This window comes from Silurus aristotelis (genome assembly GCF_946808225.1).
Source record: "Silurus aristotelis genome assembly, chromosome: 17".
NCBI lineage: Eukaryota > Metazoa > Chordata > Actinopteri > Siluriformes > Siluridae > Silurus > Silurus aristotelis.
The window spans coordinates 24641630-24658278 of record NC_139590.1 but is presented as its reverse complement, the minus strand read 5'-3'; the positions used below and the strand labels follow the sequence as shown (position 1 = coordinate 24658278).

Genomic DNA, 16649 nt, shown 5'->3' with positions numbered 1-16649 from the left:
TAACATTTTAATGAGTTTAATAAATTGAATTGAATAATCTGAATCACAAGAAAATAATCACTAACAATAAACTTCACAATAATAAACTAAATGTTTAAATCCCTAAAAAGAAAATTGAATTCAGTTCTATTTCTGTCACATTTTTCACAATTGCCATTGTCTCCTAGCAGCTTTATAAAATGTCAGAATTAAAGAAATAATGTCGTCAAGATGGCGCCGCAGATGGCAGCCTCGGCACGACTCTCTCTAGTATTTTTATTATTTTTTTTTTGTTTATTGTCTGTGTGTTTAACCCTCCATTACTGGACTGAATGACTACAGGCCTGTCGCTCTGACATCTGTCATCATGAAGACCTTTGAAAAGCTGGTATTGGCCCATCTAAAGAAGGTGACAGAACAGCTGCTGGATCCCCTACAGTTTGCATACCGAGCAAACAGATCGGTGGATGACGCAGTCAACATGGGGCTACACTACATTCTACAACACCTTGACTGCCCAGGAACATATGCCCGGATTCTGTTTGTTGACTTTAGTTCGGCTTTTAATACAATAATTCCAGGAATTCTCCAGTCCAAACTCCTAAACCTCACTATACACCCTGCCACCTGTCAATGGATCACCAGCTTCCTGACAGGCAGAAAACAACAGGTGAGACTGGGAGATGTTACCTCCAGTATTCGGACAGTCAGCACTGGTGCTCCTCAGGGATGTGTCCTTTCCCCACTGCTATTCTCCCTTTATACAAATGACTGCATATCAAGTGACCCAACTGTCAAACTCCTGAAATTTGCAGATGACACCACGCTCATCGGACTCATCCAAGTTGGTGACGAGTCTGCATATGAGCAGGAGGTGAAGCAGTTGGTGTTATGGTGCAGTCAGAACAACCTTGAGCTAAACACACTCAAAACTGTGGCGATGATAGTGGACTTTAGGAAACACCCTTCAACACCACTTCCCCTCACAATATCCAACATCCCTGTGTCATCTGTGGAGAACTTCAAGTTTCTGGGCACTACCATTTCCCAAGACCTGAAATGGGAATGCAACATAAACTCGATTCTGAAGAAGGCCCAGCAGAGGATGTACTTTCTACGCCAGTTAAGGAAGTACAGTCTGCCACAGGAGCTGTTGATGCAGTTCTACACTGCCGTCATTGAATCTGTCCTGTGCTCATCCATCACCATCTGGTTTGGAGCAGCAACAAAACAGGACAGAAACAGACTGCAGAAAACTGTTAAAACAGCAGAAAAAATCATTAATGACCCTTCACACCCTGGACACAACATCTTCCAGCTCCTCCCTTCTGGCAGGTCCTACAGAACTCTGTTCACTAAAACTGCCAGACACAGGAACAGTTTCTTTCCCCAAGCAATCAGCCTCACTAACAACTGACCATAATTATATTCCCTGCTCATATCTATAAGTACTGCACAGAACTGTCACTCATCACATTATCTGTATATGTTGCACACACTATGGCTGCTATATACTGTACAAAGTTTTATAGTAACTCTCTAATCATACCTGACACACAATACTGTCATTTGCACTACCCTGCACTCTCACACTTTATGTACATTACTAATCTGTATCCCTATTTAATACCCACACTGTCTATACTGTCTCACATTGTCTGTATTGTCTTGTATAGTCTGTTTTTGTCTTGTCTGTTTTGTCATGTATAGGTTTAATTAATGTCTGTACTTTTGAGAATCACTAACAGCTGGAACCAAATTCCTTGTGTGTGTCAACACACTTGGCCAATAGACCTGATTCTGATTCTGATTCTGATTTAATAATAAAAACATCAAACAAACACTCATTTTCCCTCCATCACTCAATACATTTCTCTTCTCGTGGTACGGTCCACACTTTCTCGGAGGTGGTTTACAGTAATTAGGTCATCCTGGTCCAAACTCGTTTTTTTGTTGTAGGAGAAGTTACACTGTATTAAAGAGTCTGAAATCTTCTGATGCTGCCAGAGTTTGCTCTAGAGGGCGCTCTCGTAACGACGGCAGACCGACAGCTGGAAAAACTATCGGTATTGATTTTGTGCCTCGACCTGTATTAGTAACTATTAATAAGCATCATACACAGATATGATATGAGGAAAACATATATCTTAAATTAAACTTTCAAAATATGTTTTAAAATATTTCGCATTGTTCAGAGGGTCGTTTTTGAATGGGGGGGGGTGTAGATTGTAGATGTTGTGTGTTTTAGACGGACGCTAACACTCCGCTCATGTTTAGGAGAACCTCTCTGATACTTTAAAACATTATTATGATCAACAGACCTGCGCTAGTTTTGCTAATTAGCAGTACAACCTGAACATTTAGTGCATTTAGCTTCCTCCTGTAACTCGGCTTTCTGGGTAATTAGCTTCATTCAGACATGCTGTTAGCGCTCGGCTTCCTTCTTTTATGGAGATTTGTTTGAGCTCCAGATGCTGAGCATTCATCTGTCTCAGTGAAGGAGGTGTGTGTGTGTTGCTTTATTAAACTCCATGGGAAAACAGGTGAAGTGTGTGAGTGACCTGCACAGCGATTCTAATCACATCATATTTTACACTCGCTTGACTCGGACTCTCGTGAATATTTCATGGAGCTCGAGGGGAACGAGCGGCTGGGGTTTTTTTTTTTTTTTTCACACCGGATAGAAAATGTCCTGTCTGATGTTTTTCCTCTTGTTTCCCGAAATGCACGTCCCTCTGGTGTTCTTTTGTCGCAGCTTTTTAATATTAAAATGGAGAATTGTGTAAAAACTGGACGTGTTTGTGTTTTATTGTTCAGGTGGGAAATCTCGGCCTCCTCTTCATGCTGCTCTTCTTCATCTACGCTGCATTAGGAGTGGAACTGTTCGGAGAACTCGGTAGGAACCTTCTGCACACTGTCATCTCTGGGTTCAATCGACTTTTCAGGTTCTTGATAACAGGGTTCTACTGTAACTTTAAGCAGGACAAGCACAGAAGCCTTACAGTTTTATATTTGTTCTCCAAAAGTTCATTTATGGAGATCATTAAGCAAATAAGTTCATTAGCAGAACCAAAAAAACCCTATGTTGTAGGGTTTACATGGAGCCTTCAAGGTTCTTCTGGTGGAACAGTGTGTTCTTATTATTCTGAGGTGTTGATGTTCTAGCTGATGAGCAGTGAGAACGGAGAACCCTCAGTGACTTTGTGTTATGGTTCTTAATGTGTGTGTGTGTGTGTGTGTGTGTGTGTGTGTGTGTGTGTGTGTGTGTGTGTGTGTGTGTGTGTGTTGCAGTGTGTAATGAGGATTATCCATGTGAGGGAATGAGTCGACATGCCACCTTCGAGAACTTCGGCATGGCTTTCCTCACGCTTTTTCAAGTGTCCACGGGTGATAACTGGAACGGCATCATGAAGGTACCACAGGTTCTCGTAATATTACACAGTTTACAGTCTGATGATGGTTTTATAGTCTGCACGTCTGAAACATGACCAGGAGCTGAAAATCACAGAAAATATTTTAGTTTCATTCTTTTCCATTCTCATGGGGTATCAGGTTGGACGTGATCCTCTCACGTGCTAAAAACTATTCAATACGTTCTTCTGTAATAATCGAATAAAATAGATAAAGTGTATTGAATTATTTTATTTGAAGAAATTATTTAAAATATGTCTTTTATGACTTGATTATAATGGATATTTGTGTGTATCCCTGTGTGTGTGTGTGTGTGTGTGTGTGTGTGTGTGTGTGTGTGTGTGTGTGTGTGTGTGTGTGTGTGTGTGTGTGTGGGACGTGTAGGACACACTGCGCGAGTGCCCCCAAGGCGAGTATAACTGTAACCCCAGCCTGCAGTTTATCTCTCCGCTGTACTTCGTGAGCTTCGTGTTGACGGCGCAGTTCGTCCTCATCAACGTGGTGGTGGCCGTGTTAATGAAGCACCTTGATGACTCCAACAAGGAGGCACAGGAGGAGGCAGAGATGGATGCAGAGATCGAACTGGAGCTGGCACATGGTGCCCTCTGCTGCATGGGAGGACTGGCAGCAGGAGGAGTTGGAGTTGAAGCTGGGAAGAGAGGAGGAGAAGGAGAGAAGCCGGAAGGTGGAGGAGGTGGAGGAAGCTCTGGAGATGCAACACATTCACTCGGAGAACATAAAAGCAACAGCTCCAAAAATCTGTACTCACCTGTACAGGTAGGACACAAACTGGATGGATGGATGGATGGATGGATGGATGGATGGATGGATGGATGGATGGATGGATGGATGGATCGATGGATGGATCGATGGATGGGTTGGTGAATGATTTCAGTGTATTTGGAAATGATAAATGGATGGATGGATGCACAGAAAGACATGATGGATAAAGATATGATGGGAGGATATATGAAGTGGTAGATAATAAATAGCTGAGTGGTCAGAGTATGGATAGATGATCTCCTGGACAGAAATGGATGGATGGAGTAAATGAAAAGATTGTTGGATAGATTTAGATTTGGATGATGGATGGATTGATAATAGGATGGAGGGATGAATGGATGGATTGATGGAAGGGTGGAGGGATGAATGGATGGATGGATTGATGGAATGGGGGACAGATATACAGCTAAAAGAATGCAGAAAGTGATGAACGTGTGGATGGAGTTCTCACTCGTTCTGAGTATTGCTTTATGTTTGTAGAATAAAATGGACATATGTACTGATGGATGGACAGATGTTCAGATATCTGGAGCATAAATGAGAAGGATGGACAGATAAAGGAAAAGGGGAGTGGAGTGGATAGCGTTAGAGCACTCGGGTCTGATCTGAAGCGTCTGTGTGTAAAAGCTCTGTGATTGCTGACGGATTCATTTTTCTTTAAGCACAAAGACACGAGAGAGGAGTTTTTATTAGGACTTGACTTCTGTCACCATGGCAACAGTCCCATGTCAGCCCTGATGGCATGGACATGAACACACACACACACACACACACACACACACACACACACACACACACGTTTTTAATGACGTTCAGGAGGACACACTGACCTGGAGAAAATAAAATACCACACACCTACATAAGTAAGAGAAGCATGACAATAGTTGTGGCATGGACACACACACACACACACACACACACACACACACACACACACACAGTGAGTTAGTGTCAGGTAGCTGAAGCTATAATTGTTTTTCCGGGTCCATTTTTAGTCTGTGTGGTTATGTAAGTGAGAGCACAAGGAGAGCTGGAATCATAGAGCATGCAGTGTGTGTGTGTGTATGTGTGTGTATGTGTGTGTGTGTGTGTGTGTGTGTGTGTGTGTGTGTGTGTGTGTGTGTGTGTGTGTGTGTGTGTGTGTGTGTGTGTGTGTGTGTGTGTGAACGCATGCATAAAATTGCCCATCACAGAAAATGGAAATCCGAGTTCAGCTGCTGAAAGAATAGAGTTTATCATAAAAATGAAAATAAAACCGTAAAAACAAACAGCAGCGTCTTCACACTGGAGCGGAAACGAGGAAATGAGTTTGGGTTTAAAATAAAACCAGGCGATCAGCTGACAGACAGAGAGAGAAAAATAGCAAGAAACATAGAGGGACCAAGAGAAGAAGAAACTGTGAGATGGAGGGAGGAATAGACAGATGAGAAAGAGGTGTGTTTAGTGGCGGTGTGTTGGAATAGTGTGTAATAAAGTACGAGTGCGTAATCGTGTCAGGTTCACGTGATTGAAATAAAAAGGTCTCTTCCTCCACACTGCTCAGAAATAAACAGAAAATCCTTCTCCTCTTTAAAAGTCTGTACGTTGTGCGTCAGCGTTTCATCCACCCTCAGACATTTAACGTTCTGCTTTCGTATATAAAAAACGAATCCTGAGGTGTGAGGAGACGCTCCTTTATCAGCACCTGCAGGATGTTCAGAGCCGAGTGAAGGAGGAGGGGATGAGTGAAGGAGAGTCAGCAGGAAAGAACAACAATGAAAGGACTGGTTTCAGGGTCAGCTTCACACGACTTCTTGCCGATTTGGCGAGATGTTCCTTCAGCTCAGAGAAGTGGCTGTGGAATAAAACCACAAAGGCGCAGGGTTGGATCCGAGCGCTGATACGCTCCACAGCTTTACTGCAGTCACCATTATTGTAGTGGAAAATGATCTGGAGATATAAACTTAATTACACACTCTTTTACATGAAAGGATGATGCGTGTTTGATGATGATGATGATAAGGGCTGTGGGTAAAGAAAAGAAGTGGGAGGAGAGAGTCGAGACATTAAGTGCACATTCTGAAGCAATTAGTGTGAAGAACCCGTTTTTAGCAGCGGCTCGGTACTGATGTTCTCACTGAGCGTTTCTTCATAACCCCAGGGCACGAGAAACTCTGCTCCTCCATCAGAGAGCACGAGAGGGAGGCTGTGATTTTTTGTAGAGAGATCATGACTTTGTTCTTCTCCACCTGAAAGGTGCGTCACCAATTTCCAGCCAGAACTCTGGAGGAACTCTTTGTGAAAATCACTTTTGAATAATAAACAGATGAAGAAAGCGACACATTTCCCCTCACCCTCACAAACTGCACTTTATTTAATTCGAATTTAGTGCAAGAAATTCAGCCGAGTTACAGATCAAATCAACAGCTTATTGACTGCATCTGTTTATTCATTTATTTAAATTAGTAAATGTAACTTCTGCTAAATAAAATCTTTATTATTTAGAACTGAACTATATTTGATCCTGACTCTTCTCTTTCCACACCAACGTTTCCATTGATGGAGAGATGAATGAAGAAGCAGCAGCTTGTATTTAGCACACACACATTAAAGTCAAATGGCTTTTTCTCTCTCATAGATTAATATGAAGTTGTGGTTGGAGGTCATGGTTCGAGAGGGTTGAGGGCCTTGCTCAAGGGCCCAATAGTGGCAGTTTGTCTGTGCTGGGGCTTAAACCCACAACCTTCTGATCAGTAACCATTAGCCTTTATACACGGCTGCACAGACAGATGGACTGAAAACAGATGGAGCTGGACAGAATTAGGAAGAACTGAAGAACTAGGAAGAGATGGGCAGATAAAATGGGAGTATAAATAGATGGGTGAAAGGATGGATAGATGAATTATGAATTGGTTGTGAATGGAAAAGATGATAGGATAGGTGTATAGGTATGGATGCATCTTGCAACTGATGGAAAAAAAAAAAGGGCTTGATGAAAAGGATGGATGAAGATAATAAACTTGAATGGACAGAAGGAAAGATATTGACTTAAATGAAAGGAAGGATTGATGTATTGAGGGCTGGAAACTTGAGCGAATGAATAAGGATGAATTGATTGGTGGGTAGATGAAAATTGGTGGATGGAGGGATGGAGGGATGGGGAGATTAACAAATGAACAATTTATTGACAAACTCACTTAAATGTTTCTACTGATGATGATGATGATGATGATGATTAATATTATTATTATTTATCAGCACACGGCCCACTCGGTCCAACAGGCTTCAGTACTAAAATGTAATCTGATTAATGCATTAAACAGAATCTAAGCAGCAGTTTTTACAGTCACATCGAGTGATTTTTTGTTAAATACATGTTTATTTTTTCAGATTAGGACATGTAGTGAAATGCTTTTTACGACTGTCCAACATCTAAATAGAAATCGAATGTAAATTATAAATGTATAATAAAAGTGTAATGTATAACTAGAAGGATATAATAATATGTATATAATAGAATCTATATGCAGGAGAATAAGGCAGAAAGGGATGTTTTGGAAGACATTGACTTTGTGTCCCAGTGTGATTGACACTAAAGTGAACAGGCTCTGAGAGCTGGACTACAGAATCGCAGGTTATTGTGGTTGTGCATTGATGAAATGTTCCCAGACGGCTGCAGGAATTGTCGCTCTGCAGGTCTGCAGGTTTGTGCTGAACGCCGTGTTTATGCCTTTGGAGCAATGACATCGTGTCCTGCTTTAAACGCCTCGTTTGCATCTAATTGCTTTTGGGTGTAGACGCTCGTCTCGGTGTCGTTAACGAGACGCCCGTGATGTAATAAACACAGCCATCAGGGGAAATAATAGAGCGTTTGATTAATCCCTGATGGGGAACATGATGGAAATTCAGTTCCGGTGTGGAACAGATGATTTCTGCGACTCGTTCTGCTGAGCCTTTGTTCTGGTCAGATGGTTAATGTTTCTGGATCAATGACGAAGTTCAGCCTCAGAAGCCCAAAGTAAAGTTTTTCATGTGAAATACTCACACACTCAGCCCGATATAAAACAAAAACCTATTGATGGATGGATGAAAAAATGAGAATTGAGGAAATAGATGAATAATTGCAGGCACAGATGTATGGATGGAAGGACGAGTGGATAGTTGATAAATGTATGGAATATAAATAATGACCGCTGTATGTAAGGGATGGATGGATGGATGGATGGATGGATGGATGGATGGATGGATGGATGGATGGATGGATGGATGGACGGACGGACGGATGGACGGACGGATGGACGGACGGACGGATATGATGTGACATGATGTGACATGATGTGACAATTTCCAGAAAGAGAAAAAAGGGCAGATGGAGGGACCATGTAATGAACCACTGAGGACCTCATGTTCTATCAATCCACATGTGTGTGAAACATCTGTTTATTGAGTGTCTATGGATTAACAGTAAATTATAAATGTCCCATTTGTGTCTGTATGGTCTAACATCTACTCATCACTGAATATTGGATGTGTGTGTGTGTGTGTGTGTGTGTGTGTGTGTGTGTGTGTGTGTGTGTGTGTGTGTGTGTGTGTGTGTGTGTGTGTCAGGAGAACATATGGCTGGACAGCGTGTCTCTGCTTATTAAAGACACGTTTGATGGAGAGATGTTATTGATTGACAAGCTTTCAGGCTCCGTCTTCCATCACTACTCATCTCCATCATGTAAAGACTGCAAGAGTCACCCTGAGGAGGTAGAGACTCGTCCTCCACAACACACACCACTCTCATACTGCACATTAATAAAAATAACACACCGTACACACTAATGTTTCATGATGAACACACAGCAGATCCACATGGCTGAGCTGGAGCGAATGTCTCTGAGATCAGAGCGAATCTCAGACAGATCTTCCTCACCAGTGCGCTCTGATGACCTTGCCCTGGACGAGCAGAACCTTTATCAGGTGAGCATCGCTGTGGAATATTAATAGTCTGGTCTTACAGAAACACTTTCTACAGAGGTTTGTTTATTTTATACAGTGATGTGTAAAGGTTTTCAGCAGGTGTGTAAAAATACTGTCAAAAACCCTAAATGTTCAGTTTATTTTAATTTTCTTAGTTTTAGATAGATAGATGGATAGATGGATGGATGGATGGATGGATGGATGGATATATATATATATATATATATAGAGTAGATCTTAGATTAAATCTGCAGTTAGATTCGTTTTAAAACTGTTAGAACTGTAAAGCAGAATGAAGATTTTGCATTAACTGAATATCTCTGGCTCATATTTGAGCTCTGAAATGAAGCAGTCGAGTAAAAGGGCTGTGGTTAAAACAGAATTTATTTGAGCTCCATCTCAGTCTCTAACTGTAAAGTGTGTAACTCTCCAGGCAGACGGAGATGTTTGTATTTCTTCTCAATTTGCAGTTGTGAGATGTTGAACTCTCCATATGCTTGACGCTCAGTGTGTACTTTTACAAAACAGTCTTTAATGAAGCCTCTTATGGGAAGGATTCAGCATCTGTTGTGTATGAAATGAGGGACAGAGCGTTACCTAGAGCTGTGCACTTCTCTGTGGAAGAGCCTGGCAGCTCTGTGGCAGCCATTTTATACACTGCTGTAAATCGTTTAAATCTCCCTCGCCATCGAGTTTTTAATGAACCCTAATCAGTGAAAATGACCGTGGACTCCTGCTAACAAGCCACAAGACCATAGAAAAGTCATGCAGATGGAGACGGCAGGTCCTGGACCAGTTTCCTCTCCGATTTCACAGGTTTCAGGCTCAGCGTGTAGAACAAGAGGAAGTCTAGAGACAGAATAGTCATCATTTTTAAACGTCTGGTTAGAATTTGTCCATGAATACAGTTATCCAATAAGAGATTAGTGTAGTGTCTGAATTTAATATTGAGTTCATTTTAAAACCACATTCTGATCTGATGGAAGTGAAAAGCTGTAATGAAGCCATGATGTGATTTGTAAATGCTGTGTAGATGGAGAAAAGCACGGAGGAGGCAGCAGGGGGTGAAGAAGCAGCCAGAGCCAAAGACGGAGGTCACAGATGGATCCGGAAGCCTTACACAGCGAACCGCCACAGCATCGGTAACGTTTGTGCGTCACACGAGGGTTTGATGAGCTTTAGAAAGGGTTTATTTCACTAGTGTTGGGCTAAAATGGAATTATGGAGACTGAGTTACATTAATGAATTTGTCATTATTCCTTGCGCTCTGTTTGATTTTATATTAACGAACATCATCAGCTGCATTCGTTAACATTAATAAAGCAAAACACCTAAATCATCTGTTATGGTAAAACGTGTGTCAATTGGTGTTTAATAAACTGATAAACTAACTACTATGTTCATTTATATTCAGAGCCAAAACCACACCAACCTCAACTAACAGACAATTCTGATTGGCCAGGAGTTTAGTTCTCTAAAAGGGAATAATGTGCCCTTATTTAGTTACAGAAATTGCAATCATTTGCAGTGTTGTAAATGAAATGGATCACATTACGACATGTTAGAGAAAATGTATAATTTTTTCCATAGAGACACAGCATTCTATCATTTTTAACACTACCTGCCTGGTCATGATTATTCCCAGCTTACTCGCTGCTTGTAAACATTTTTTGCTTATATTTCTGCAGGTGGGACTCTGTGCAGCAGCAGCAGCAGCAGCAGCAGCAGAAGGAATGATGGGGGTATTGAGAGTGATTCCTCAACTGTCTTCCATCTTCCTGCTGAGTTTTTCCATCCAGCAGCAGCAGTGCTCCCGGCCCCCCCGAGGGCTCGCCTGGGTCACAGACCCCGAGGCCTGAGGCTGACCTCTCCAGCATCCTGGGCCTCTCTTCGCTCGCCTGGGGCCAACCTTGAACTTCTCACTGCACAGGTGGTGTGTGCTGCTGCCCTCAGCAGATGGCATTAGCTGTTTTGACAGTTTCGGTTTAGTGACACAAGTGTCATTTTAAATTGATCTGACGTGAGAGCTGTCATAATATTTAAAATCACGCGGCTTACATCACATGGTCGTTTGTTCTAAGTGTGCTCTATCAGGGATCTGTCTGGTGACAGCTCAGCTCAGGGGCTAAGATTTTACTGGGAAGTGGAAAGTCACTACAGCCATGGCTGAGACCAAGTTGGACCAAGTACAGCTTGGGAGGCAAAAGCCATGGATGGAGCCTTTACCATGAATAAGCCTGGAGCTGAATAGGCCCTGAATAGGATTATGGATGGTTCTGGTGGATTTTGAGGTTCATTTGAGATAAAGAAAGTTGTGAATGATGCTGGAATGTTGACTAAAGGGTGGTTCAGTGCAGGCTGAGGTTGAAGGGGTTGATTTCATTGGCTGGAGCCACAATGGAGATTGAACTGGTAGTCCTTATGGCAGTGGATAAGGTTATTGTGTCACTGGAAGGCTGCAGAGTTGTTAAGACTTAAAACCGTTTGCAACACAGGAATAATATACAGCTGGTGACAGTGGGATTTGCATGAGAAGGGTCCATAGATATGCAGTTCAGCCAGTGTATGTGTTTAACAACAGAGTTTATAGATGCTTGGACTGCAGTCAATTCAACAATCAGTAGATGATAAATAAGCTTTAAGCCTGGTTGTCAGCAGAAAGGGACTGAAAGGCCAGTACAGTGTATCCACTGCATTCTATAGAATTAACTTTCGCCAGAGAGCTTTAGTGTGTTACAGACCTGCAGCTCTGACAGCCTCCTGACTAACTGCTGAGAAGAACAAATAAATCTGTAGAGCTTCTAAAACCTGTTGTGAAAATAGAAACAAAATGTTCTTAATAGCTGCAACCACTATAGTATTTACGGTAGGCCTGTTTGGTAGGGTGAGTAGGTATCTCCCAGCCTCAGGGTTTTTATGAATGGCATGGCAATAGCTGGTGATGGGTTGGAGAACGGTTGTCATAGCTGGTGCTAGAAGCTTGCTCACTGTTTTAAATGATTTTTTAAGTATGATTTCCAGTATTGCACATTTGCACATGATGAATTTGCAGTGCCAAACCCCTCCGGTATCAACTTTTTGTTGATTGGGATGGACAAATTGTTGCTTGTCATAGATAGGCTTTACATAATCGTAGTTTTTGCCTACTTAGTTAAAGTAAATTTTTTCATTTTCTCCATTTCCTCAGCACGCGTCCCACAGCGACTCGTCCCTGGCTACAGGAAGCTCAGAGGGAAGTCTTCAGACCACTATGGAGGAAGGGCTTAGCTTCAGTGTCTCGTTGTCACAGGAGCCCAGCAGAGGACTTTCCACAGAGACACTGAGACCAGCCTATGACCCTCATGCTAACAGAGGGGTTCAGAGTAGCTGTAGCCAGGGTTCTGTAGAGCCCTTAAACGGTTCCACCAGGGCCAGCAACAGCGAACAGTTAACAGAAACACTGAGCAGCCATTCTTTAACATCACTGCTCTCGCCAAGCTCTCTGGTGCCCCTGCTGGTCAAGAAAAGCAACAGCACTGGAAGTTTGGCGTGGGAGAAAGGGGGAAAAGAAAGCAAAGGGGGAAAGGAAGGATCAGAAGAAGTACACCTGCTAGATCTTCGAGTTAAGGGAAAGGACCAGGAGAAAGCGTCGGGGTTTCAGGAAGAATGTACGAGTCAAGTAAGAGTGGCAGGTTTGAGAAAAAACAGATGAAACACACTTTTTTGGCGATCCAATTTAAACAGTCTGCAACTTTTCCGCTGCGTGTTTTTGTTGCATTTTTCTGCGCGGAGACGTGCAAAGTTTAACACGTGACATTCCATGTTAAGAACAAAAAAAATACAAATCCTGATCTAGCACTCTCCCTCTCATTTGATCCGTGGCCTGGTCCTGTTTTCTATTTTGTTCACAAAAGAGAGATGTAGACGAGCTGGATCCTTCCGGAAATGCACGTCTGACCCTCTAGGGCAAAATATGAAGAGGACAAGACTCTACACAATCACCACCAAATCCTAAATCCTGATGGTCGAGGGAGTTTACATCAGGATGTCTAAATGCAAGTGCAGTAGGATGTAGCGGTTTTGTTTGTAAATTAAATGAGTTGCAAAACAAACAGAAAAAAGACATTTAAAGTCTACAGAGGTATTGCAAGAACTTTTGCATCTTGTAGAAAAGGCCATGTAGACGGGAAAAAGAGGGCTGAAAAAATTTCAAGCTATATTTAGCTGCATTGTGCACACAAAGTAAATGCTTGCATGCGTCTGTGTGTGTGTGTGTGTGTGTGGGGGGGTGTGTGTGTGTGTGTGTGTGTGTGTGTGTGTGTGTGTGTGTGTGTGTGTGTGTGTGTGTGTGTGTGTGTGTGTGTGTGTGTGATTGAACCACATTGCATTCTCTGCGTTTTGCAGAATGCAAAGAGAGGCTGAGGGGAGAGACCTGGTTCAAAGAAAAAAGAAGAAAATATCACGGCTGTCGAAGAAAAGGAGGGATATTAATATTTTGCATGACAGCATCTCTTTAGAGACGACTTTAAATTTATCCACACATACAGATCCGTATGATGATGTCAATGCAGGACGAAAGCGGTGTGATTTTTACTGAGATATTTTTTTATAAACAGGTCAGCGCTGATGTAAAGGAGGGAAGTACGTGTGTTATTGTTGCCTTGTCCTCGTCCCAGCCCTCCTGTATCTCTGTCTGATTTCAACTCTTACCTGCAAATGACTTCCAGTTTTCTAACTTTTGGATTATTTTTTTTTTTGTATGTGGTAAGAAAGAGACAAAGCAGAAAAAAAAAAAAAAGAAGAGTTGCTTTGGAATATTTGTTGGCAAGAAGCAAAAAAGGACTAAGCAGCTCTTCAATCACACATGCAGCAGAAACATCACGAAGCAGCTGCGCCTGAGCGGAACGAGAAAAGTGTTACAGATACAGCGAGAGCTTTCATTTCAGTGTCATATGAATTAAGTAGGTTTATTAGATTTGCAACAGATCCAATTATTTAAGCAGCACTCTTCTCTGGCATGGTTGGTTACTTGACCGCAGAAGGATGCATTATTGTTATTATTATTATTATTATTATTATTATTATTATTATTATTATTATTATTATTAGTTGCACTCATTCTCCCTGTCGTTTGCAACCAGTCATTTGGCAAAAAAATCTAACAAACAAAACAACAACAGCAGAAGAAAAAAAAAACACGGAACATCTTTTAAACCTATAAATATGGCACTCGAAATACTCCAGAGGAGATGGTGTTTTAGTCTAGTCCTACTGTAGAACTTAGTCTCCTGATGTGTGTTTTTTTCTGTTTCTAGAATTCAGGTGAAAATTGTTTGGCTTGACCTGTTGACCATGTTCTTTTCTTTCGATCAGTAGTGGTTGTCTGTCTATAACGTGGCGATGTCATCCAGTGACCACTGTACAGTATATCAATGGTGTTGTGGTTTTAGTCAAGACTACACTAGTTCCTGTCACAGTGCTCGACACGGTGTTAGCTTTAGGTTTAAAGTGTTAGGTTCAACAACAACAACAAAAAAAAAGGAACTCACATTTGAAAGGGCTTTCTCACTTTCCAAGCCTGTCTTGGAGACCTGAAGACAAATCTGCCGTCAGTGGACCAGACAACAAACAGGAACCTGAACATACAGCAATAAAGCGTAGCTTTGTGTTTGCCCTGCGTCTAAACATGTTTAAATATAATGTTATTTCAATATAATCGAATAGTGCACATAGTGAACATGATTTTTGGGGGCACCGTTTCTCATTACTTGATAGGGTGAAAAGAGGTCGTTTAGAACTCAGGGCCTTGGAACATACCACTAAAGAGAATGAGACCTGGATCTTCAGACAGGAGTGAAGGAAGAGATTCTTTTCGTAAGCTTACGTAAACGCATCGTGAACATGGCACAACACTTTGAGTGCTGACTGTCTCCAATCGAACGTGTCTCGGGACGTTACACACCAGAGCAGTGTGGCTTAAGAAGCTTTATAAGAACATTAGATTACAGATGTGCACGTGACTAATTCTGAACAATCAAAGGAATTCAAAACAATTCCAGCTGTTCCTCTGGACACGCGTCCCCAATTCTGCCCAAACAAACTGTAGTGTTTACTCTCATATACGCCTCTGATGGATCCCATCACCTCTTAAAGGAATCCTCATCAATCCTGTGATCTGATGTGATGTCACCGACTAATGCCACCAGCGCCACCTGCAGGGATCGATTGTTCATAGCTGCTGGCATTATTTTCTCAGCTGTTGTTTTTTCTTTCCCAAAATATAAATAGAGCATTTACTCCACAGAGCCCCAGACACAGATGAAGCAGTTACTGTGGGTGAAAAACGTTCATACAAGCACAACTCTGCATCAAGACACGTCTTAAAGCCCTGCAATGGTCAGAAACGAATAAACAGATGTTCGATAAGTGACCTTTATTGATTACAGGAATATTATTCTACTCAAATAGTTAATCTGGAAACGTGCACAGATCCCACTGAACTGTATTCGAGTGTCATGTCATGTTTATGAAGGCTTATGTAGGTTTAATATTTAACAGTGTGGAGTTTTAGACGAGGTCTTATTGAGCACTCGAAGCCAGACGGACTCGCCACTGTACCACTACTGAGCTTGAACGTATGTACTTATATCTCTGTATATTGATCTGCATGTGTGCTATGCTACCAATGATGATGAAACCTTCATGCACAGTTTTCCAGTCTTTTTTTAGGGGTGAGAAAGATTTATTTCCATTTTGGATGCACTCGTTTTTTTTTCTTTTCACACCCTAAAAGTCTTCCTTGAGTTGTTCGGAGCTGAAGCAGTGTTGCTGTATGAGTCTACATTAAGAGGTGGTGGTGTTTTGGGTTTTTAAAATCGATTTATTGCACATGTCCAATGATCATCACATCTGTTCTGAATCTGTTCCTCTTCACCCAGAACTCGTTCAGCACTTATTTATTCAAAGCTTCCTCTTCTTATTACCTCTCAATCTTTCGGCTATTTCTTCCCCACTTCATATATACATACATATATATGAATATTCATGAGTTCCTGTTCTCATTAAACACTCACTCTTTCTGTTAATTGGATGTTATTTGTTTCTTATTTATTCCATATTTGGTCAGAGCTTCCTGATCTTTCTTATTTAAGCTCTTTTGTCTGTCTGTTCTGCTCATTGTGAAGTTTTTCATATTGCTATAGAAATGTATTTCTTTTTTTTCTCTAGTTTTCTACTTCCTGGTCTCTGTCGATGTTTTTTCACCCTGATTTCTGATCCTTGTTTTATTTCCCATCCTGTGTTTTGACTCCTGCCTGGTGTAACCCACTACGATTACTGGAATAGCCCAAATAAACACAACTCGAATTCTTTGCACTTGTCTCCTGCACTTCACTTTCACACTGGTGTTATTTAGAAGGCACACTGACGTGTCTGGTGATTCCAACTCTACTGTGTCCTATACTGTTGTTACGCTCATGTTCTTTCAGGAGCAGAACCCAAACACAACCAGGGCAAACCTGGCAGAAGAAAAGAGCTGCGTTTGAAGACCAGGT

At 41.7% G+C, this 16649-nt stretch overlaps 1 protein-coding gene across 1 annotated transcript in view; it reads left to right on the top strand.

Annotated features, from left to right (window-relative positions):
* LOC310739969 (voltage-dependent T-type calcium channel subunit alpha-1I-like) overlaps nt 1-16467 on the top strand; it is a gene marked incomplete at its 5' end in the record, with an annotated part of 46701 nt that extends 30234 nt beyond the window's left edge. The window contains 8 exons of the mRNA XM_083566260.1: nt 2797-2875; nt 3271-3392; nt 3775-4167; nt 8761-8904; nt 9001-9117; nt 10151-10259; nt 10806-11050; nt 12305-16467. Coding sequence (XP_083422386.1) covers nt 2797-2875; nt 3271-3392; nt 3775-4167; nt 8761-8904; nt 9001-9117; nt 10151-10259; nt 10806-11050; nt 12305-12808 — 1713 coding nt within the window. The 3' untranslated portion in view covers nt 12809-16467. The remainder of the gene's footprint in view (nt 1-2796; nt 2876-3270; nt 3393-3774; nt 4168-8760; nt 8905-9000; nt 9118-10150; nt 10260-10805; nt 11051-12304) is intronic.
* Between the last annotated feature and the right edge of the window lie 182 nt (nt 16468-16649).